At 28.6% G+C, this 23,860-nt stretch overlaps 2 protein-coding genes across 4 annotated transcripts in view; one reads left to right on the forward strand and one right to left on the reverse strand.

Annotated features, from left to right (window-relative positions):
- Window positions 1–717: 717 nt before the first annotated feature.
- On the reverse strand, window positions 718–17,787 carry LOC142330188 (mitochondrial glutathione transporter SLC25A40-like). Its single transcript, XM_075375303.1, has 7 exons — window positions 17,427–17,787; window positions 13,588–13,757; window positions 10,221–10,515; window positions 6,113–6,211; window positions 5,708–5,802; window positions 5,284–5,362; window positions 718–1,350 (listed from the first exon to the last, which is right to left on the reverse strand). The coding sequence occupies exons 1-7, from the start codon at window positions 17,542–17,544 to the stop codon at window positions 1,079–1,081; spliced, it is 1,128 nt and encodes a 375-aa protein (XP_075231418.1). The 5' UTR covers window positions 17,545–17,787; the 3' UTR covers window positions 718–1,078.
- A 385-nt stretch (window positions 17,788–18,172) lies between these two features.
- Window positions 18,173–23,860, forward strand: part of Tsp97E (Tetraspanin 97E) — a 47,092-nt gene continuing 41,404 nt past the window's right edge. For all 3 annotated transcript variants that reach the window (XR_012757648.1, XR_012757647.1, XM_075375014.1), the window contains exons 1-3: window positions 18,173–18,368; window positions 21,623–21,790; window positions 22,911–23,009. Coding sequence is in view for 1 of the 3 variants with exons in the window: in XM_075375014.1 (XP_075231129.1) it covers window positions 18,309–18,368; window positions 21,623–21,790; window positions 22,911–23,009 (327 nt within the window). In the remaining 2 variants the exon portion in view is untranslated. The remainder of the gene's footprint in view (window positions 18,369–21,622; window positions 21,791–22,910; window positions 23,010–23,860) is intronic.

Below are 23,860 nucleotides of genomic sequence, written 5' to 3' on the forward strand. Positions count from 1 at the left end.
TTCTTCTGAGTTTTATATTCAGTGGTTCATCTGGATTATTTCTACCACATTTCACTTTCCTTTTGTTCTTGTTTATTTTCAATGCTTAACATATTATTCTAGATTATGTTATCAAATGCCTTTTCAAGTGCTAAAATTATTTCTCTTGTCCCTATACTTTTCCTGAAACCAAAATTAATTGTTCTACATTTTACACATTTATATCTGACCAGTTTCTAATTCAAACAAATATTATCGGGAGTAGGCAACAAACCTTGGTTAATTCAAAAGCAGCGATTGTTGAAATGGAGCGGCTCGTTGAAAGGGGCATGGTTGTGGCACTGTGTTGGTATTAAAACTGAACTAGGCATGGGGTTCGCGCTAGAGGGTGAAGCGAAGGCATATTACTGAGAAGTAATCAGTTAAAGGGTCAAAAGATGACCTCCAGTAAAGCCCCTCATGGCTCGGAATGGAGAAGGGGTGGTGTGGCGACCATAATTTGGGTCAATTGTTAAAATTGTTACGAGCATATTTAACTGCAGATTTAGAAAATATTACAATTTAAGGTTGACATGTTGAACTGATGTCAAAAAGAAAAATATTGAGCATTATTATTTTTATTATTTTTTATTTGAAGTCCCAATCTGGCTGTTGTAGAACTTAAATTAAGATTTTAAATAAATAAATATAAATAAATTTGAAATAAATCTTTACTCAGAATTTTTTAATACCAAAATATTCATTTTAAAACATTAATTTTATTGTACTTCAAAAATAAATCAGTACTATACAAAACTTAACTTTTTTAAGTATGTACAATGTCTTCTTTATCAACAAAAATATCTAAGGTGTAACATCACATACAATTTATTAACTTACATTCAAAAATAGGACCACAATAATTTCTTATTCCTCTCTTTCTTATTAGTTTTTAATAGTTTTTAATCTTCTACAAATATTAAAATACTTCATTTTAATTATCAAATCATTTGTATGTTTTAAGTAGCTAAACATTAGAGATTAATATTATACATAAATTATTATGCAAGGGTAACTAATTATTAACATTTCATTTAAAAAATAAATAAATATAAATATATTACTCTGCTACTTTATTCTTTAAATTTGTGGCACTCAATTTATTCAATTCAGGAATCTCTTTCTTTTTTAGACATATTCTTTTTTGGTATTCAGTATAGTTATATTTTTCAAAAAAACTTTTCCCATATTCAAAAGTTGCTACCATTATAGCACATGCTGGTGCTACTTTAACAATTCTAGGAATTAAACCAGTAAACAATCCCTGGATGCCACTTTGATTGTAGATCTGTCGCATGACTGCAAGAGTAGACTTCTTTTCGATAGCTGTATCTGGAAAAAATTAAGTATATTTTTTTTTAAAACAGAAACAATTATTTTTAATTATGTATGTACCCCACTGCATCACACTATGATTTTTTTTTTAATTTACTAAAGAATGGAAATAAAAATTAAGTTTCATGTAAAAAGTGTGGGAAGTAGTTATGTTGGCGTGTTAGACATCTTCATATTTACAATGAAATTAGTGTAGGGTCTAAATTTTCTTGATAAAATGAAAACTAACTTTTTAATATTTTATTTTTTAATATTATACTTTAAACATTATATAATCAGTAGTTAAGATATTAGCTAGGAAAAATAATCAAAATTCTATATAATAAACATTTTTGTGAAGATAAATCCAAATCAGCTGTTTTTTTTTTTGTTTTTTTGGGGCGAAAAACGGTTGGACGTTATCGCCCGGAAAATAAATAAATAAAAGTACAATACATGCAATTACAAAAGAATACATACTAATTAAATTTTTTGTATTAACCCTATACTATGTAAAAACAGAAACATCCGGTTTAACCCTATACTATGTAAAAACAGAAACATCCGGTTTAAAACCTCCTTATCACGCAAGATACCACGGATGTTACTAGGTAGTTTAAATTTGCGACGTAATGCCGCATAACATACGCAGTCCACGAGTATGTGGTGCACAGTCACGCGGCAGTTGCATCGTGTGCATAGAGGTGGTTGTCCTCTTGTAAACAGGTACTCGTGTGTGACTCTTGTGTGTCCTATCCGCAATCGACAGAGAACTACTTCCTCACGCCGGGGTGTTCTGTTTGAGGAGTCCCATAATAACACAGAATCTTTAATCTGACTGAGTTTATTCTCAATGGTAGCTGTCCAATCACCTAGCCACCTTGCTCTTAATTGTTTTACATAGTTTATGAAATCAGAAGTAGCAACTCGGGTGGTGAAGGGAGGCTGGTTACATGCTTCTTTGGCAGCGGAATCTGCATGTTCATTACCTGGAATCCCTACATGGCTAGGGACCCAGCAAAAACTTAATTCTGTGTTGCGATTATTCAACTCAGCGAGAATAAAAATCTTTTAAGGCATGGAGAGCACTACACGAGTCATTGCAAATAAGAATTTTTCTATATTTAGGGTTAATGATGTTTAGAGCCTTATTTATAGCGTATAGTTCAGCGGTAAACACACTCGTAATACCGGGGAGACCAAACATATAAGTTCTCTCATTGACAACAAAAGCACACCCAACTGTATCGTTTTGTTTCGATCCATCAGTGTATACAACCGCGTCTGGTTTCGTCTTGGAGAGAACACACTGAAACATCTGCTGAAAGACGATAGATGGTGTTGATTGTTTATTATATGTAGTCAGGTCAAAATTAAAATTTATGAGGTTTATTCTCCATGGAGGATATGAGCAAGGGTACATAGGAAAGAATGACGGCGTGTCAACATTTATATGGTGCAGTACGAAGTGGATGATCCTCATACTTTCCTAGATTAGGATTTTTAAAGACTCAAGAGCCAGGTGATTTGGCTGTCCTCTGAGACGAGCAAAATAAGATAATAAGAGCTGGTCTCGTCTATCCCAAAGTGATGGTTCACCACAGTCTACAAGTAAGCTTGCGACAGGACTTGATCTAAACGCGCCTGTGGCAAGCCGAAGGAAAGCATGATGTACACTATCCAGCATTTTAAGCACGGTTTGACGAGCTGAAGAGTAGGCGACACAACCATAATCTAAACGGGAGCGAACAAAGGAATAGTAAAAACGTATCATACATGATCTATCGGCTCCCCAGTTGGTGTTAGTAAGGACTCTCATCATATCTAGAATTTTGGAACATTTTGTTTTCAATTCTTTTAAATGTTTGACCCAAGTAAGACTGCTATCAATAAATAAACCTAAAACCTTGACGTAAGTAGAGATAGTAATAGTCTCTCCGTTCAGAAAAATTTGCGGAATAGAAGGGTTTCATAGCCGAGAAAAAACTACACATTTTGTTTTGTCGGATGAAAATGTGAAACCAGTAAATCCTGGACCAAGCTTCAAGGTGAGATATAGTGTTCTGCAGTACTCTGCTGTAGATGCCGAACGGCTTGCAATGTAGATAGCAAAGTCGTCAGCAAATAGAGAGCATGAGACAGGAGCCTGAACACATTTGGTAATATCGTTTATGGCTACAGAAAATAAGGTGGCACTTAATACACTACCTTGGGGCACTCCATTCTCCAAGATGACACTATCTGAGAGCGAATCATCCACACGAACACGAGTCGTTCGGTGATTTAAGAATCCCCGGATAAAAGCAAGCATATTGCCCTTGATTCCCCATTTTTTGAGAGTGTTAAGAATACCACGTCGCCAGGCTGTGTCATACGCCTTTTCTATATCGAAGAAGATAGCGACGAGGTGCTGCCGATTTAGGAAAGCGTTTTGTATGGCTGTTTCCAGTGACACTAAATGGTCAATAGAAGATCGTCCTTGCCGAAAACCACACTGTTCTGGAGATAGAAAGCCATGTTTCTCCAAGTACCATGTAAGTCTGCGGTTTACCATTCTCTCCATTATTTTACACAAAACGCTTGTTAATGATATAGGGCGATAGCTTGAGGGGTTCGTCTGGTCTTTACCAGGTTTTAGTACTGGTATAATAACTGCTTCTGACCAGCCGGGTGGGAAGACTTGTTCGGAAAATAAACCATTGAAAATATTCAAAAGTTGTTGTAGTGCCGAATTAGGAAGGTGTGAAAGCATGGAAAGGCGAATGTTGTCTGGTCCAGGGGAAGTGTCCCGTGAATTTTTAAGTGCATGTAACAATTCTTTAAATACGAATGGAGTGTTTAATTCACCAACCGAATCACCAATGTTTAACGATAATACTTCTATTTGTATCTTGTACCGTTGAAAATCGTTATTATATGATGAGGTGAGAGACACCGAGCGGAAAGATTTTGCTAGACTATTTGCCACTTCCGAGGAGGATGAAAGGAGTTCTCCTTCATCAATAAGACCAAGAATAGATTGTTTTGGTGATCCGAAGATTGCACGAATTTTCTTCCATACAGTAGACGTGGAAGTAGTGCGTGAGAAGTGCTCACGTATTTCGTCCATGAATTCCTCTTAGCGTCCAAGAATACTCGATGGCACACTGCTCTAACCCTGCGGTATAAATTTAGATGTTCTGTTGTAGGCCTACGATTAAATTTACGTAGTGCCTGCTGTCGATTCCTAATAGCATTTTTGCAATCATCGTTCCACCATGGAACGAAAGGACGTCTAGGATTACTCGATGTTTGTGGGATATATCTGTTGGCATTCTCAAGTATCATGGACGTAAAAGAAGAATATTGGTCGAGGATGTTCGCTCCATCATCATACTGAGATTGGAATGCTTTATGGTATCCGTTCCAATCTGCCTTTTCAACAATCCATCTCCATGGCCTTCTTTTAATCTCACAGTCTACACCGAAACTAATAATAATTGGTCTATGTGAAAGTCATCACAAACCGACCAATTAAAATGAGGGAGTACATTCGGTGAGCATATGGAAAGATCAAGGTTAGATACAGTACCAGTTGATAAGGACATAAATGTGTGTGATCCATTATTCAGTAGGCAAAGGTCAAAATCTTGTCTCAATCTGTTTATCATATTTCCTCGAGTGGAGCAGAAGGTTGAGCCCCAGGAAATATGATGGGCATTGAAGTCTCCTACTATTAACGATGGAGATGGTATTTGTGTGAGGAGATTTGAGACATCTAAAGGACTGAACCCAGTGCAACTCAGTGCAAACTATAGTGACAAAAACTATTTTAAGATTTTATATTATATCCTAATACATTACAGAAAAAAGTCCTCATTATTACGCTATTTATTAAATACAAATTTAAAAATTTTTCAATAAATAGAAAATAAAAAATTAGACAGAAGGAAATGAAAAAAATTTTCCTACCTGTAATAATCTCATCTGCAAGTTCAATTTGACGAAATGTTTTAACAACATCAAATGGTGTAGTTACAATCGCAGCAATCTGAAAGTCACAAAATGTAATACCTAATTTCTGTGCAGATTAAATAGAAAATTAGTGACAATATATTATAAGGGCTTAAATCTAAATCATGTAAGTATCAAATGAAAAGAATCTTTTAATCTATTATAGCTGAATGTTTTATTTTTTACTTTGACGTCTCACATTAATTTATGAAAAGCAAGTGTTATATACTAAATCTGTATGGCAAATTTTTCTAACATAGGTCAGTAAATTATTCGCATTACTGTTCAGATTGAATTCTTGTCCATTATTAGTTTTTCTGTAACATGATCTTATATTTGAAAAATGTATTTGAAGGATAATGAAGAGTTGAAATATACTTACTGCTCCTGATATACTGCCTGCTATAAAACTGAACATGAATGTCACTTTTGTATTACGCATTGACTTAAGTTGTTCATAAGATACCCAATAAATACCTGAAATAAATAAATAAAAATATTTTTCATAAGTTTTGCTTACAAAATAGAAAAATGAAAATTTAAGGACAATTTTAATTAAATTTCTACCCTAATATTTTTTATACATTTAAATCAGCAAAAATGTCATTTGCTTCAATTATTAACAATTTCTTGGATAAGTAAATACTTTATAATCTTATAATATTGTACAACTTTCCAGAGAATGTAACATGTTTCAAAAGTGTATTTAAAAAAAAAATATAGTGTTTTCTTCAAAAATAAAAATTTTTAATAATTATATGTTTAATATAAACTATGTATAACCTACCAGAGAATGGAACATCTCTCAATAGTGTAGGAGCCAATCCTTTCCACAACCCTTTCCAACCATGAGTTTGAAGTAAGCCTTGTAATACTTGATGTGTTTCTATATGCAAATAATAAAAAATAAATAAATATATAACAAATGATTATTATAACTAACAGATATGCATGGATTAAATTATCAAATTTAATACAGATTGTTAACAATTAATATTACAGATTAAATAAATAGTTATTTATTAACTATGTAAGCTTTACTTTAAACCGTTGAATCTCAAACTTTTTCGCCCACTACCCATATCGAGAATCAAAACTTTTCTAGCACCCCCAAAATTTTTTAATTTACCATCTGTTAAAAATAATAATTTTAATTGCTGTTTTTAAGATTGCATCTTAAAAACAGCAATTGCAGTTACTGTTTTTAAACATGGCATATTGTATCTCTGAGTTGAAACTTGCATTTTAAATGAGAACAACTATAAAGCATATTTTCAAAAAACTATTTTTATTTCAAAAAAATTACAATTGTATCTACATAGTAATATAACAATAGTGATAGCATATTCAATTGATCTTGGGTTAAGCTGAGAACAGGTGGTACATGTTGCAGTCTCAATCTTTAAAGATTTCAATACCTTGGCACAAAATTAACAAAAGCCAAAACCTACAATGCTACATTAAAGACATTAAAATCTGTCATTAAAGCTATATCAAAACCCTTTAATTTCCATTTATTTGCATCAATGCATTGCGCTTAGATCAGGAGATGTGCAGCATTTAAGACAAAAGTGGCCTTTTCTCTTTAACGTGGAATATTTCGGTTCAGAAAAATCATAGAAAGACATACAAAAAAAGAAATTGAAGTCTTAAGTCTTAAGCTTTTAAACGATTTTAATGCAATTTACTGAAAAAATTCTGATTCCCCCGTACACTCAATCAAACACAGAAGAACTTCAAAAATTTTTAAAACTTTTTATTCGTGTTTTTTTATTCGTCTCTACGCCTCTTGGTTGCAAAGTTAAAGTTTGAATACAATCATCTTTTATGATAAAATATAGGTGTCCCTTTAGTTTTTTAAAGTATTTAAGTTTAGCCTGAAATATTAGAAAAACATGATTTTTGCCTTTCTTTTTAATCAGCCATCGCTGTCCTAGACCGCCTGAACTCTCCCAATTTTCTGTGGGCTTCTACAAACCCTCCCCCCTGAAGGCCTCCAATGCCCACAAGGGGGCATTTATCCCCCATTTTCACAACGAATGGTTTAAACAGATAATAATATAATAAAATAATAGTAATTATAACCTAATTATTTTAATAACTATATCTGTATTACAACTGTTTAAAACTGTTCTAATCATTCAATGAAAGTTTTTACTCAATATATTTTCAAAAATTTCCAAAGCTTTAATCTATGGTAAATTGTATCGAATTATGCAGAAAAATGTATCGATTAAATTATACAAAAAAATATCCAAACCATAATCAAACCATAATCTGTAGATCCTAAATAAATTTTCAATGCACAAATTTTAATTATGTCCATAAATTTACTAATTAATGAATTTTACAAACTTTTGATTGCCGGTATAGTTTAAATAGTTGAGTTAGATAGAATAACCTAGAGTAAAACAAATCCTATAAAGATATACTAATCTGAAATACCATAAAAAAATAGGGATTTAAAAACAAATTTTTCTCCGTATAATGGATAATTTACAATACAATAATTTTAATATCAAAAAAATAGTGAAGGTTTTACAATTCATTTTTTCTTGTTTAAACTACTTATAATTTCAGGAGGAGCAATGATGACAGTTAAAAATAAACATTCTACAACTGTCTCAGTTGAATCTGCATCATGTTATGAACAATTAATTATAAATTATTCATAACTTATTTCCCCTTGCTTGTAACTTTTTCTTGCATTATATAATTGGATCAAAGACTGTAGCTTACATTCCACAATGATATAATTATTGATGATACATCAGTTTTTTAGTTATTCAAATGATTTACTCCCCCATACACATATCTTACTTACTTTTTTGCATTACTCAAAATTTTATTCAGTTACATTAACTGTCAAAGATGGCATAATATAAAAATATTTATTGTAATGAAATTTTAAAGTTCTCTTTAAATTCATGAACTGATCTTGTAACTAAGATGAATATTTCTCAAATTTCTTTTAATAATAGTTCCATTTTTTTAGATGAAAAAATAACTGTCTTAATACCCATAATCAGAAACTGCTTCTAATCTTTAACAAATACAAAAATTTATGGCAGTACTTCCTGTGTGTGATTTAATTATTTTTTTCATTTCTCATTACATTAGTAAATATTCTAACTACCAAAACTTCAGCATCCCTTTTTACTCATACAAAATATAACAGAACCTTAAAAAGTTTCCCTTACTAGCTCCTCATAAATTGTTAAGGATTAAATGCTGCACAATTTCATACGTCCTTCAAAATAATTTCTACATATTGATCCATTTATTGAAAAACTTCATACTGGCATCATATAAAAACATATCTACAATTATGGATTGACTGTGATTGGCCAATGATGGCCAATATAGCTAGCTACATATAGTTTTAAAGATTGGCCAATGATGGCCAATATAGCTACATATAGTTTCAAACTGATCACTGAATTCAAATGATATAACATCAGTAAACTATATTAGTGGAAAAACGAGGTTTATGTACACTATAAAAATATTTAGATTGTCAAATTTGATATGTCATAACATATGAGGTTTGATAGAAAAATATGCAGAATTTTAGTTTTTTCAAAAAATCTTTACTTATTCATAAATACTGATTTTGTCGCCTTCGAAGTACTCCCCTTCAGATATAACATTTGAGCCAGTGCTTTTTCCAATCTTCTAAGCCCCACTGTTACACAATTTTCAGTATGGCTTTTAGCTCTTTCAGCGATTCTGTTTATCACTTCAATGTTGGCAAAACATTCACCAATTCCAGAGCAATGTTCATTCAGCACTGCTTTTGGCCAAAATTCAACAATTTTGCTGCTACATGTTTCATAACAACATCCAAAAAAATTGCTTGGCATTAACCAAATGATATGCCAACATCATCAGCAATTTTTCTGATAGTGATTCAGCGATTGTTCAAAATCATTTTCTTCACTTTTTTGACATCATTGGTCAAATGTGCTGGGACATGGGATGTGCTGGGACATCCAGGGCGCTCATCTTTTTTAATGTCTTTACCGCCCACTTGAAAACATTTGTACCACTTGTCAATGCTTCTTTTATTCACAGAATAATCACCAAAAGCAACATAACATTTCCAATAAGGTGCTGCAATTTATTCCATTCTTAAAGCAAATTCTTTTCCAGTTTTTCCACAAGTTAAAAATTGCTGACCATACCAAAACACCTCTTTGGTTGCCAACAATAAACTAACCATCCAATATGGCTAACAATGTAAATATACATTAACGGCAAGTGTACCAACACAACAAAAAAAAAATGTGACAACTTTAATACAACCCAGGAAATTGAAATATTCTGCATATTTTTTATCAAACCTTGTAATATTGATACATGTTATATGAAATTAAACTTATAATGAATAAAATTACTAAAATATGCTAAGTTCACATTACTAACATGACACCTTAGAGATTACGAGGTCTGAAGGATTTATATACTAGCAGGTTGGTAAGCTGAGTTAGATATATCAAGTTAATCTAATAAAATAATTCCTGCTAATCACCAAATTTAGCACTTTAAAGTTGTTTATGTCCATAATAAAAAAATAAAAACACAAATGGGAACAAAAGTTCAGTGTTGGAACAGGAAACAACTAATCTTCTTGAAGAAAATAAAATTTGAAATCACTGTACTTATAAAATGGATAAGGGAACAAGGAAACTGTAGTCATACAAAATTTGTAAGAATAATAGGAAGGTTATGGGAAAAGTAAGGGAAGAACAATGGTGATACAGAACAAGATAATACTCCATAACCCATTATCAACCAAACCAAGAATAATAAGTATGGGGTGAAAAAGAAGACAGAATACAAAGTACAAAACATGTTACTAAATAATAAAATAAAATAAAATAATGAACACTTACCAAAATAACTTAATCTTTTTGACTGCATTTTAGTTCTAATAAGTTCTAATGGGCTAACAGTTGTTGCAGCCCATAATCTAGCCATACAACCAGAAACAAGTGGAATCCAAAACGGTTGAGTAACATTACCTGTTTTAGTGCTTTGAGAAACAAACCTATCTTTTAATCTTGTTCTTAGCTGTTCATATGTTACAAAATATACAACTGTTGCAGGTAAAGCTAGAACTAACGTAGGACTTAAACCACTCCATAAAGATTGTAGTCCTTCATTTCTTGTTATTTTTATAAAGGCATCCTGTAATAATTAATAAAACTGTTAATTGTAGAAATTAAACAAAACAATGTTTCCAAATGCAATAGGCTGTCCTATAAACCAGCTCTGCATTAACCAGCTTACCTATAAAATTTTAGAAACTTTATTAAAAATTTGTTGAATCAATGCTGAACAAAAAGAGACGTACTGATTTAAAGAAATACAATAATCGTACTTCAGCTACTACCACTAATCAATTCTACTGTGTTATAATTATAACAACATAAATTATATTGTTTTCATTATAATATTTTCAATGTACTGCTGATGAAATAGAAGATAAATATGGATAAATTGGATTATAATATTAATGATTTTTTTAATAATTTTTATAACAATCATTCAAAGTTTTATGTTAGGCTAGATAAAAACTGTTAAAAGATTCTTTCTGAGAGAAAAACTTAAGATTAGAAAAAGAGGCATTATATTTAAAATGGCTGAATGATTTAAAATTTTAAACTGTAGTTAAGTAGCAACTAGAAAAAAATGTAATTTACTTTAAAGAAACCAAAATAAAAAACATTGACAATGTTAGTTTTATCTAATAATCACATCATATCTTAAAATTCAAGAGACAGCCTGAAATACAATTATATTGAAAAGGCAGAGAATACATATTCTACTTGTACCATAGAACTATCTAATGATTTATTGGCTGTTACTTAAGGTTCTTGGATTAATAAAAATGGTGTTATGGTGACAGGGCAGAACATGCTCCAAATTTTAAAATTCTGAAAAATTAAAATAGGCTATGATTAGCTGAGTTAGGTTCAATTATAAACTTATTCTGTCCATAAATATGCCATTCAGTTATGCCACTAAACACATACATTTACGCACATAAAAACTAATAGAACCACCACATTCTTTTCAATTTTAAAATACCCATTCTGAATATTCTTTCTTCATTAATTCTTTATTATAATAATATTATATTGATATAATTACATATCAATATAATATATACATAAAATGCATCTCAAGAATGGTCGGCCAGAGTCCATACAAGACTTCATCTCACAAAAAAAAAATAATGAATTTTCCTGGAAACATTGTGAATGTCAAATTAAAGGAGATACTAATAGTTTAATAACCAAACATTTAATAACAGGATCTTGATTAAGATTAGTGGAGATACTAATAGTTTAATAACCAAACATTTAATAACAGGATCTTGATTAAGATTAGTAGAGATACTAATAGTTTAATAACCAAACATTTAATAACAGGATCTTGATTAAGATGACAAACTATGTCCCTTACAAAGAAACGATTTCACAACACCTTGGATGTTTCAGGGATGTGGTTTAACTTGACAATGGCCAAGTCATAATTAAACCATTTACAAAGCCAATGCCATTTAAAAAAATATAATAAATAATAAGTAAAGGAAATCGAGAGCAGATAGTGTGAGTTTGAAAGAATACTTAAGGAAAAGTGGTTTTTCCCAGAGTTAGGTTAAGAACTATTTGTTGAAGGTCCAATTTGGTACGTCTTAGAACAGAAAAATAGCTAAGTAAGAAGGGAAAATAATAAAGCGTAATTTGGGAATATATTTTTACCACAAAAATTTTAACCTACTTGGAAAACAAAATTTTATACTCAAGATAATTTTAATACAAAGATAATCTTATAAAATCTGGGAAAAATAACTGGAAAAAGTTAAGGGCCCAGAATTTTCAGATCACACATAAGGCTGATTGGCTAAGAGTATTAAAATGTAACTTAAACAAGACTTTTTCTGAATTGTAGATACGTCGTCTCCTAAGATACACAAATACATGGAAATACAAAAATGTAATATTGATAATCACCTAGAAAGATGACGCACATTCAAAAGTCAGTAATCTTGGATTATGATGTTTTAACATGCTGACTTTAAGTACACTAAAAAAAAGTGTCGCTTTATTGTAATTTTTGACATATAAATTTTAAAATGAAAAAATTACATTTTCCCATCGTGGCAAGGGTAACGTTTTGAATTTGTATCAATACTCTTGATTTTTACATTTTTTTTATTTTTTATATAATTTGTATCAAATGTTTATTAGCCATTTCTAAATATACTTCACTGAAATTTGTGTCAACTGATTTCAGTTATTGATAGATTGTAATTAAATATTAACTGATTAAATTGCATTAAATGAGTATATTCTGAACTTTGTATGATATCAGCAATCATAACCAAACACTTGCTTAGCTTGCTAACTTTGATAAACTTTAAATATTAAACTGGTCTATCATTAGGCTGAGTACAATGATTGAACACAATAACCAATTATTTAGTTTGAAAATAATGTATATTACACTTGTATAGGACTGAATTACAAAATTTTGGGTGAGGATACTGCGTAAATTACAAGGTATGTAACTCTAGTAAAAGCTGTCGTATTGATGTTTTTTATGCAATATCCGAGTCATTTCCTTTAAAATAGAATATGTAAATATAAAGTTATTTGAAAGTAATGTTTGTGTCATACTGACTTACTACTCTCTTCTCATACATTAAGAAAAAGCAAAAGAAAATATATTCATCATTATTATAAGAAAAAGATGGTAAAATTTAAAAACTTTATTAGACTGACACTTTTTTCTTGTTTATTAATGATTAACACAATGACTAACAAAAATAAGCCAAGATTATTGGCTTTAGAATGTGTGTGAACTTCCTAAATAATTACTATAATATTTTTATCACTAGAGTTTCATTAATCTACATAAACAATAAAATAATAGTCATTAATATTAATATCGATTTGGCATATTATTTTTATATAACTAACTGATTACCGAATAAAAAAATCATTATAACATGTTAATTAATATAAAATATTCATAATTATAAATTTACATGTACAAATTAATAACATAGCAGTTTCAGAAAATTCAGAACAAGAATTTATATTTATTATTAAAAAAAATTATCAGATCCATTAATCTCAGAGATTATTAAGAAAGTACTTTATTTTCACAATGAAAGAATGAAAAAAAGATATCCAGATTAAAAAACTACAGTGATATAATACAAGTTTGAAATAATTTCAAACCACTTACCAATGTTCCATTAAAATGGCTAGGCCTTCTATACCAATAGTTTGAAGATGTCCCATCAACACACGGGCAAATGTGATCCATGAGACCATTGCAATACAGGAAACATTTATTTGATGTTAACATTTTTTGTTGAGCTTGAAGTCTTATCTTAACAACATCAAGAGGAGTTACTAAAAAAAATTCAACAATATTTGATTATCAAGGAAAATTCTGAACCTTTATAAGAAACAATCAAATTAAAAAAATATTAAAAATAAATATATTTTAGAATCTTTGTGATATAGTAAATTCCTTTGATAGTGCCAGCATCCTGGAAACTGAATGATATAAAGAATGCTGATCCAAACCATGATTAAGCACTCTCTTAGAGCACAATAGTTGAATGACATTAGGCTCATCTTGGCCTTTATTAGATAATACTTAAAATAGTAAAAAATAATAAACTGAAAATGAAGTTACGTTTTTTAATAACTCATACATATTCTTTGCATAGAATTTGTTCAGTGATTGGCCACATACAACAATTTAATACTATTTATACGCTATTTCATAAAGATCCAAATCAGACAAAAATTCAGTGCTGCGCATGAAATTTGTGATGAGTTAACAGACGATAGGTCTGCTTCCCAGTGGACTATTTGTTTTTATGTTTTTCAAACATGGCACCATTAATATATAATTATTATTATATATAATATTAAAAACAGCTTACAATATATATTATTTGATTTCCTCAAATGTTTTCAGCTATTTGCCATCTTCAGGAGGAATTTATAATAATTTAGAATTAAAATGTGTAAAATTCAAAAAGATATAACAATTGATAATGATAAAATAAATTTTTTAAATGTTAAATTCTTAAGTAAAATTAAAATAATTAAGTCTGTTTTGTACGAGTATCACAATAGTTATAAATAACAGTTGTGATACTCTGCGATCTGTGATACTTGTGACTAACATTTACAAATTTGATCTTATCTTTGACGATCAACAGTTATATCTAATTTCATATTTTTAATTATTATAAATTCCTTCTGAAGATGTAAGAATAGCTAAAAATGTGTGAGGAAATCAAATAATATTATAATACTATATATATAATATTTGTTTTTATGAACATAACTGATAACCCAATGCCAGTAAATTGAAATCTTTAGTAAATGAGCCAAGTATGAAACTTTTTAACAGTTTTTAATTAGAGTAGAAATAACATACAATTGCTTTTGTTTTAGGTAATCAAAATAAAAGGCATAGATTTACCTGGAAAACATCTAAATCACTAAAAAAACTTCAACTCAGACTGCCCACAAATTACAACAAAAATTTTACTCAGATTGCCCAAAAAAAAAAAAAAAAAAAAAATGTAATTTATGTTTCAATTACATTGCTTAAAATGACATTTATGTGCATATTTTTACTCCAATTCTAAATGTACTTGAAAAAATACTTGTTTTACAAGTAATTTTTTATTATTTATTTAAATACTTATTTTCTTATTTACAATATTTTCTCACAGTTTACAATTAATGACTGTATACGAATAAAATGGCTATCTAGTTTTCGTAAATGATTTTTAAGTGTTTTATAATTTATTTCTGCGACCATCAAAGCATAGCTCTTTATTTGCAAGTGTGAAACTTGCATTACATCGTCTTCATGACCAATGGGTGATGGGTGTAAAAATATCAGAACCTACTGTGATTCCAGCAAGTATTATATATAATTGGTAAAACAATTTATTTAAAAGAATATTTTCACCTGAAGGGTCCCCCCCCCTATGCTCTTAACTACCTAAATAAAAACAGAATTACCTAAACATAGCAACTTTAAAGTTGCAATTTTATACTAACAAAGATTAATAGAAATTCATGCATTTTTGCTTCAAAATTTGCAGTACTGATGAAATGTACATTGAGATTTTGAACCAGTAAATGGTGAATCATTTAAACCTCAAGTGTAATTGGGAACTCTTTTTTCAACTCCAAAACTGTAGGGAAACAGATATAAAACAATTTATTTCAATTACTCATATGATACTGGGTAATAATGATAAAATAAAAAAGGCTGAGTATACAACTGATCAAATTATTCAAAATTAATATCTAATGTGCATTATTAATGGGTGTGTAACAATCTACAAAAAAAATGTTATTTTTATGTAAAAATTAAAAAAAAAAATTACATTTGTTGAACAGATCATGAAAATTAGTATAAAAATTATTCAATTTAAATTTAATCAGTGGAAATTCTTAAAAAAAAAATAATTGTATTTCAAAGGACCACATGTTATTAATAAATTACAAATGGTTTGCAAAGAAATGTATAATAATCAATTTTTAATTTTCAGAAATAAGTTATCTGTTCATTATATACATTTCAATTTATATTTTATTTTTTTTACAAAAAAGGGATACATAAAATTGCAGTTTTACACAATCTCTTCTGTCGTTTATCAGTGACGTGTGTAAAGGCAATATGAACAAGAAACAATAGATCTATTATCTCAGATTGATGATGCAAACTTCAAAGACCAGCCACTGTTGAATGGAATCAAGATGTCTGTGTCATTTGAATGGCTAAAAAAACATCAATTAAATTTGGGAAATCAAATTAAATTGGGAAACCACTTAACTCCTATCTTTTATAGTAAACCTAGCATAGGATGTTAATTATTCTTGAGGATGCACTTTCAGGACTGAGTTGAGACTGGTATCACACTGTCTACAACTTTATAAAATAATACTCTCTATCAAGGCACTTAAACACTGAAAAAAGGGTATGCATTACTCAATCATGCAAAGAACATTTAATTTTATTATGAAATTTAGAGATGTTTAAACAATTGGGGTTTAAGCAATGATTTCCAAATTATGCCGTGATGTATGATTATTAAGTAAAATAGTTTATACACTCTATACAAAATCAAATATTTTCTTTAAAGAAAAATATTCATAATGAAATTGCATTTTTTAACATCATTATAGTGCAAATTAATAATTTTTAAGGACATTATGTTTTATATAGACAAAAGTACCAACCTGTAGGTCAAGCAGCCAATGTAAACCTCACTTGTTTATTACATTTTGGCTGTATATAGCCACAACTACCTGTCAGACAATCAAGAGTGTTGCGATTTTTAATAAAAGTTGGAGAAACTCTAAATAAGGGGCAACTTTGCGACTAAAATAAAAATGGAATTCAATAATTCCACAATGCATAGTCAGAAAAACTAATTTTTTCCCGAAATGCTCAAGTCATAAAACAATTTGTATTTTAGGAAAAACAATGGTTGCTGCATAAACTAACAAATGCAATCAAAGTAAAACTGTATTTATAATTTAAAAAAAAAAATCTTTTATTATAAAGCCAGCTAACAGAACTATAATTAATTTCCTTGTGTATGTATGAGAGTTTTTATACTCACAAATAATATCATTTTGCCATGTACTGTTGCTTTTCATATTCTTGAATACTGCACGTTTTACATATGTTAAGATACTGTGGTCGAGACGTACATCATTATCTCACAAAGCATTAAAAATTTCACTAATTTATTGTCTAATAATGTTTCTAATACATATAGAATTAGTCAAAACTTACTGTATGTTTGAGAATGATATAAAAATATACTGAACCATAATCAAAAGCACATAAAATCACCAGATTTGTTCAGTTTCTCTGGACAACCTGTAGCATCAATCAGAACTACAAAATAAATTAAGCTTTATACAGCTTTCAGTACTGATTAATTAAGATACTAACAGAAATAAGTTATGCAACATCCCAAGAAAAATGTAACTACCGAAATTAACAATCTGAATTCAAATTAAGTAACTTACCAATTAAAGACGTTAATAATGCCCCTGTACATGCAGCAGCCATCTGTTGATACGGTGTAATTCTAAAATCAGGGTCATCAACACCTTTTTCTATCATATTTGTAACTCGTGTATCCATTTTTAATAATTTGGCGCTAACCTTTCAACAATACCATGTATTGTTATGCGACAAGTATTTATAAAATTACTCATAAGTATTAGTAAAAAATAAAAAAATAATCTTATTTTAAGTATTTAAAAGTACGCATTGAATGCTTATAAATGTTTTCGTACAACTGAATAAAAAATTATGCGCATAAAACCGGTAAAAATAAAGCAGAAAGCAATAAATTAAAGTTCAAGTTTCTAGAACATTTGTTTGGGTACAGCTGACTTTTATAACAAAAACAGCTGTACATATTACAGTTGTAGTAACTCGCTCGTGTCGCCTTCTAAAAATTTTAATTTTAGAAAAATAAACAAAATTTAACTCTATTCAAAAATTAATTAACTTGAAATCTATTTTTTGGGACTTAAGGAATGTTCTTTATTTGTTGTACTTAAAATATTATAAGTGAGATCTTAAAGGCAGCAATAGATCTTATAAAATTATATTATGGATAATTTTAGTATTATTATTTGTTTAATGCATTTTTATAATTTCTTGTTTTATCCATTGTTATTACAACAGAACTTTTGAAAAAAATGTTTTCTCTAATTTTGGTGTAGTAGAGACTTCAAGCATCAGCTGATGTAAAATTATCGGAGGTTTGTTTATACCGCATAACTTGGATTTACAGTAATTTAATTTGTCGTGATTTTTACGTGCATCCGTAAATAGTAAAATATTATTGGAAAATATTCTTTATTTACTTATTTCAATTTAATTGAACTATATTAACGATGTGTGGAGGATTCACATGTTCTAAAAACGCTTTAACTGCTTTAAATGTAATGTACATTGTAAGTATTACCTTACCAAGCGGATGTTGTTATCTTTTTAATATTGATAAGCATTTCACGAAAAATTAATTTATTCTCATTAAAATAATTATTATATGTAATTGTATATGTATAATATTAAACGGTTATTACAAGTTAGATTCTGCCTTTTAAATAAAAATGTAAAAGTTGCCTTTTGTAATTAGAAGAAAAAATTGGGTTAGAAAATCAAGATGATAATTTTTTTCGTTGTATAGTTCATCAACTAATATGATGAACTATATCGGGAATGGGGAAGCAGTAATGGAAAAAGACTGTGTAATTTTCACATATTTAAAATTAGATTGACGCAGAGTGGATGAAAATAAAAATACAATCCATTAGTCTTTGAGAAACGTTTAATCAATCAGATTAACTTAAAAAAATTGCAAAAAACTTACCACATAAATTAATAAAATTTACTTTTAATTTTGACTTCTTTATGTTGATGCCAAATTAAGGATTAATAGTAGCGTTTAATTTTTGTTTGTTTGCCTAATTCATTAAGATGCTATTTAAAGATTATCTTTTAGAGTGCTTTTTTGTAGTTTTTTTTTTTAAGTTTATTTAACTTAAAAATTATTTTGACTATATCAAGATTTAAGCCCAATTATAGTTTAGAAGTGTCCAACCTCATTTGACTATTCTTGAAATAGTGCTTTTAATTAAATCACAATGGATAATATTTGCAGTACAGACATTTAAATTAGTAACTAATTAATTATTTTATTCCAATTTATAAGAGTAATGGTAATTAAATTAAATTTTGGTAATTACTTCAAAAGATGATACTCATTCAAAATCTAATCTTGGCATATGTTGTTAAGGTCATTGTGATAACCATCAATAAACAAGAAAAAATTGTCAATCTAATGTAGTTTTTAAATTTTACCATCTTTTTTTGTAATAATGGTAGATATTTTTATTTTTTCTTTACATGTGAAGAGGGGATAATAAAGTCAGTTAACACAAACATTAGTATTCAAATAAGTATATTTTTATTATACGCTATTAGAATGGAAATGACTTTGATTATATCATAAAAAAAGGGTACTTATGTATTAACGCCACCGCAGCTACAGATTTATTTAAAAACAAAGTAGTCAATCGGATTTCGGTGGAAAATGGGCCGAAACAGATTCAAATGGTTATTTATATTTATTTATTTTATAAATATAATTTAACCAAACTTAACCTACGCTCACTTCACTCAATAACCTTGACTAATTAACACTGTCATTTTTTGAGTATTTATTTAATAAATTCAGTAATTATTGCAATTTGATTATTTAAATAATAAGTAATTGTAATTACTAAATTTATTAAATAAATACTCAAAAAATTACGGTGTTAATTAGTCAAGGTTAGCGAGCGAAGTGAGCTTAGGTTAAGTTTGGTTAAATTATATTTATAAAATAAATATTTATTTATTTATGTTAAACTCTATATCGGCCCATTTTCCACCGAAATCCGATTGACTACTTTGTTTTTAAATAAAGCTGTAGCTGCGGTGGCATTAATATGAAAGTACCAAAAAAAGTTGTTGGTTTTTGTAATTTAATTATGTTAATGTCTCATTACAATGTATTAATAAATCAGTCACAAAGTTCAATGAGTATACTTAAGAATAAAAAATAAACATTAGATGCTGATATACAAAAAATAAAAAGTAAACACAAGAGTATTTTGTTCAAATTTAAAACATTACTCTTGCTGCTACAGTAATATGCAATTTTTTGATTTCTCATTTTCTTTTCTTTATAAGAATTGAATTAGTAATGAATCTTTTAAACTGGTCATTAGCCCTCTAAACAGTACCTATAACTTTTGTCTGAAACAATTTTTGATGTGATCAACCCTTAAGGCAAGGGATGACAAAATGTGCTGGAATTGAAAGATGGAGCTTGTCATAAGCTAAACATTTGAAACTTTTTTCACATGCAACCCATTGTCTTATTGAATAAAATTGAAGTTTTTCTTAACTTTAAGGTGGAAACTTTTTTATCCCATACTTTGCACCGGTGAAATCTACCTCTGCCTTCTAGCATGCCGAATGGGATTTTAAAATAATTACCTGTACATTATATATATATAAATCATATCAGGAATTAGTAGATATATTACAACATGGATGAAAAAAGAAACTGCCCTAGCATTTGTCTGGTTGGATCAGGGAAACCATGGTAAAATCTTGGATCAGAGCAAAATTTCATAATACACAGTTAATTATAAAATAAAAATTATTTGCTAAAAGTCTGTATTAATTATTTAAAATATAAGTACATGAAATAATGATAAGGCTAATACATTAAATATCTGAAGATGTTAAATGTAAAAAAATAACTAAAAATTACTTTACATTTCATTAGATGTTAATGAAAGTTGTTTGAGAACTTACTTATGTACATATGTAGGAAATATAGGGTTTTATAAACTTTTTTAATTAGAATGATTTAAAAATTCATTAAGAGGGTAATATAGCTTCTGTAAAAGAGAATCTTTAATTGTATTTTAAATAAATTTATGGTAAGATTCTTTAAACAGCTTATTATTTTATAAAAAATGCGAATGAAAGTTTAATGTCCATTTTTATAATTTAAAGTATTATGTTGAATTATATGGAAAAAGTTCTGTTGTGTCCAGTTCGATAGATATTTTAAATATTTAAAATCATTTTCAATCCAAAAAATTAAATCATGTTAATCAAAATCTTAAAATGTTCTTAAATATTATAAAATAATTTTACTTAGCAGGTCAGGAAACAAGAAAATAGATGTTAAAATTCCCAGCTTAAAACTTCATTCATGTTAAAAAGTAGTACTGCCTTGTGTTATAAAATTAATTGGAAAAATGAAATCTGTATAGCAATATTGGAATCAAAGTGCATTCAGAAGGAAGGAAAATGTGATATAGTCTGTAATAAAAGTATGTTTTGTCATGTCATTGCTAGGACACTAATGTTTATCCATAAATATCTTCCTTGGGTAAACTTTTTATCATTTACTTTTAGTAAATTATTACAAGATTTTTGTAAAAAGGGGTTTCTGAATTGTGATAGGAGTTTTGTTGTAATTAAGATCAGTCATATAGAGTAATTATTTGATGGTTAAAGGGTTAATTAATGATTGTTTGTTTTTAATTAGTGTGTGAAAATTTGGTAATTTTTCAAAGATTTTTTCCTGCATAAATTACATATTATGATTACTTAATAATTAATTACGATCTGTTTGTTTCAGTTGGTAGGATTTATATTAATAATTGTAGCTCTATATGGCCGAGAATCAGCTCTTGTTACAAATCTGCCCACTGTCAGTGGGATTATGGCATGTGGAGTTTTTCTTATATTAGTTTCTATATTGGGATTATTTGGAGCTGTAAAACACAATCAAGTCATGCTTTTCTTTGTATCCTTAAGTGCTTTACTATAATTACATTTATTTTAATGTTCGAATAATGAAATATTTTATCATGGATATTTGTTTTAGCTTGTGAATTTGCTTGAAAGTTGAGGTTATCAAGTTTGTATATTTATTATTATTTTTTTATTAATCAAATACTTATAAAATCAAATAAAAATTTACGAAATAAATTTGTTGTTTATGTATTATATTGATGTTATTCATTGTACTTAATTATTCAGCACGAGAGAGTTGGGGGCTTAAAAACTGCTGTACTCAGCTAGTTTTAATAAAATTTGATGTTAAATTTTATTCATTTTTTAGTTTTATAATGTTTTAGTCATATAAGAATAAATCATAAGCCCACTAATTTATTTTTTATTGATTATCTGGATATTTTTGTTTGTTTGTATGGTATTACGATATGTAAATAGATTTATTACAACAGTCAGGCAGAGCAGTTTTAACTATTAAAATCTCAGCCATGTATAATATGATTTCATTTAGAATATTTACCAGCTAAAACCTATTTTGACGGACATATGTTTGCTGCAAACTTATTATATATGAAACTTGCTGGTAAAAATCTACACATCAAGGATATTGTACTATTTTAAATGTAACTGTATAAAGGCAAATAGAAATACTTAAGTTACATAAAAGATGTAACTTAAGTATTTCTAAAATAAAAGATGATGACTATTGCAAAATACTGACCAACATACATACTAATGCAAGACCAGACTCCAATAAAATGTTGGATTTTACCTGCAGATAATCTTGCTACATGATCTATTAACAAACATCAATATTATTTAAGATTTTTAAAATGATCAAATTTTGAAAATCTTTTCAGTTATTTAAGAATCATGACATTTTGCAAAGTTATACCACTTCTATTTTAAGGCCTTAAATTTTTACTTTTTGAACTAAAAATAGAGGACATCCTTTTGAAAAAATTTTGCATTTATAAAAATTATATAAGAGATTTTTAAAATTAACCAATCCTTTGTAGTTATATTTTTTAAAAATGTAGAAGTACAAAGGTTTAAAATCAGTAAATTACTACATTTTTGTAGTATTTGTTGTTTTTACAACTGTTATATTCCTTGACTTTGTTGTTCAGTACATGATTATTTTATTCATACTTTTCCTAGTTCAGTTTGGTGTTGCCTGTGCTTGTTTAGGAGTTAATTTGGCTGAACAAGAAAAACTTGTTGAAGAGGTAATGTTTACAGACCATCTAATTTTTTTTTTTGCACATAAAACTTTTTGTATGTTAGATTACAAGATTGCCTTTTGCTTTTCCAAGTTTTTCCTGTTTTTTTCTAAATGTGTTTGAATACAGTAATTTTTGAATGTATAGCAGAGCCAGAGCCATTCTAGCAAGGTGCTTTTTCCTCTACACAGCCTCTAAAACATCTACTCCCCTCCTCAAGTGCCTTGCTATAATTGCTCGGCTATACATAATTTTGCATGCTAAATACTTATTGCGCTATGTTGTAATTTAATTGTATTAATTTATTAGGCATACATTAATAAAATAACTACAAACAAATTCCTGATAATGGGTGTAAGAAAGACCACTTTAGAGTAAAGTTTAATTTTATGATTCTGTTTTTACGATTAAAAAGAAGTTTATTCATATTCATATGATTAGATATATATGATGGAAAAAAACTAATATCAATAGATCCGTAGAGAGTGAGTTCAAGTGGAGGCTGATGATCAAACATGAAAACAATCTTAACTTAGTCATAGTCAAGCTAAAAATTAATGGTTACATAAATATAAATAATTCTGAAATTTTTTTATATGAGATATAATTAAACAGTTGTTCTACCTTCCCAGGAAGAATTAAAAATTATATCCATGCCGACTTACTATTAGAAGTTTTGGTACATATTATTATAGTCAGCACATAAAGAAAAAAAATGATTTTAAGTTGTGTTAAATAATGATTATTTAACATGTAAAAATTGGAACATTGAGAATCACTACAAAAGATTTGAAGTAATAGGCTATTTATTAGAAATTATTTTTACAATCTTAAAAAAACTTATTTATTTGATTCTT

This window comes from Lycorma delicatula, chromosome 9 (assembly GCF_047948215.1).
Source record: "Lycorma delicatula isolate Av1 chromosome 9, ASM4794821v1, whole genome shotgun sequence".
Classification (NCBI taxonomy): Eukaryota; Metazoa; Arthropoda; class Insecta; order Hemiptera; family Fulgoridae; genus Lycorma; species Lycorma delicatula.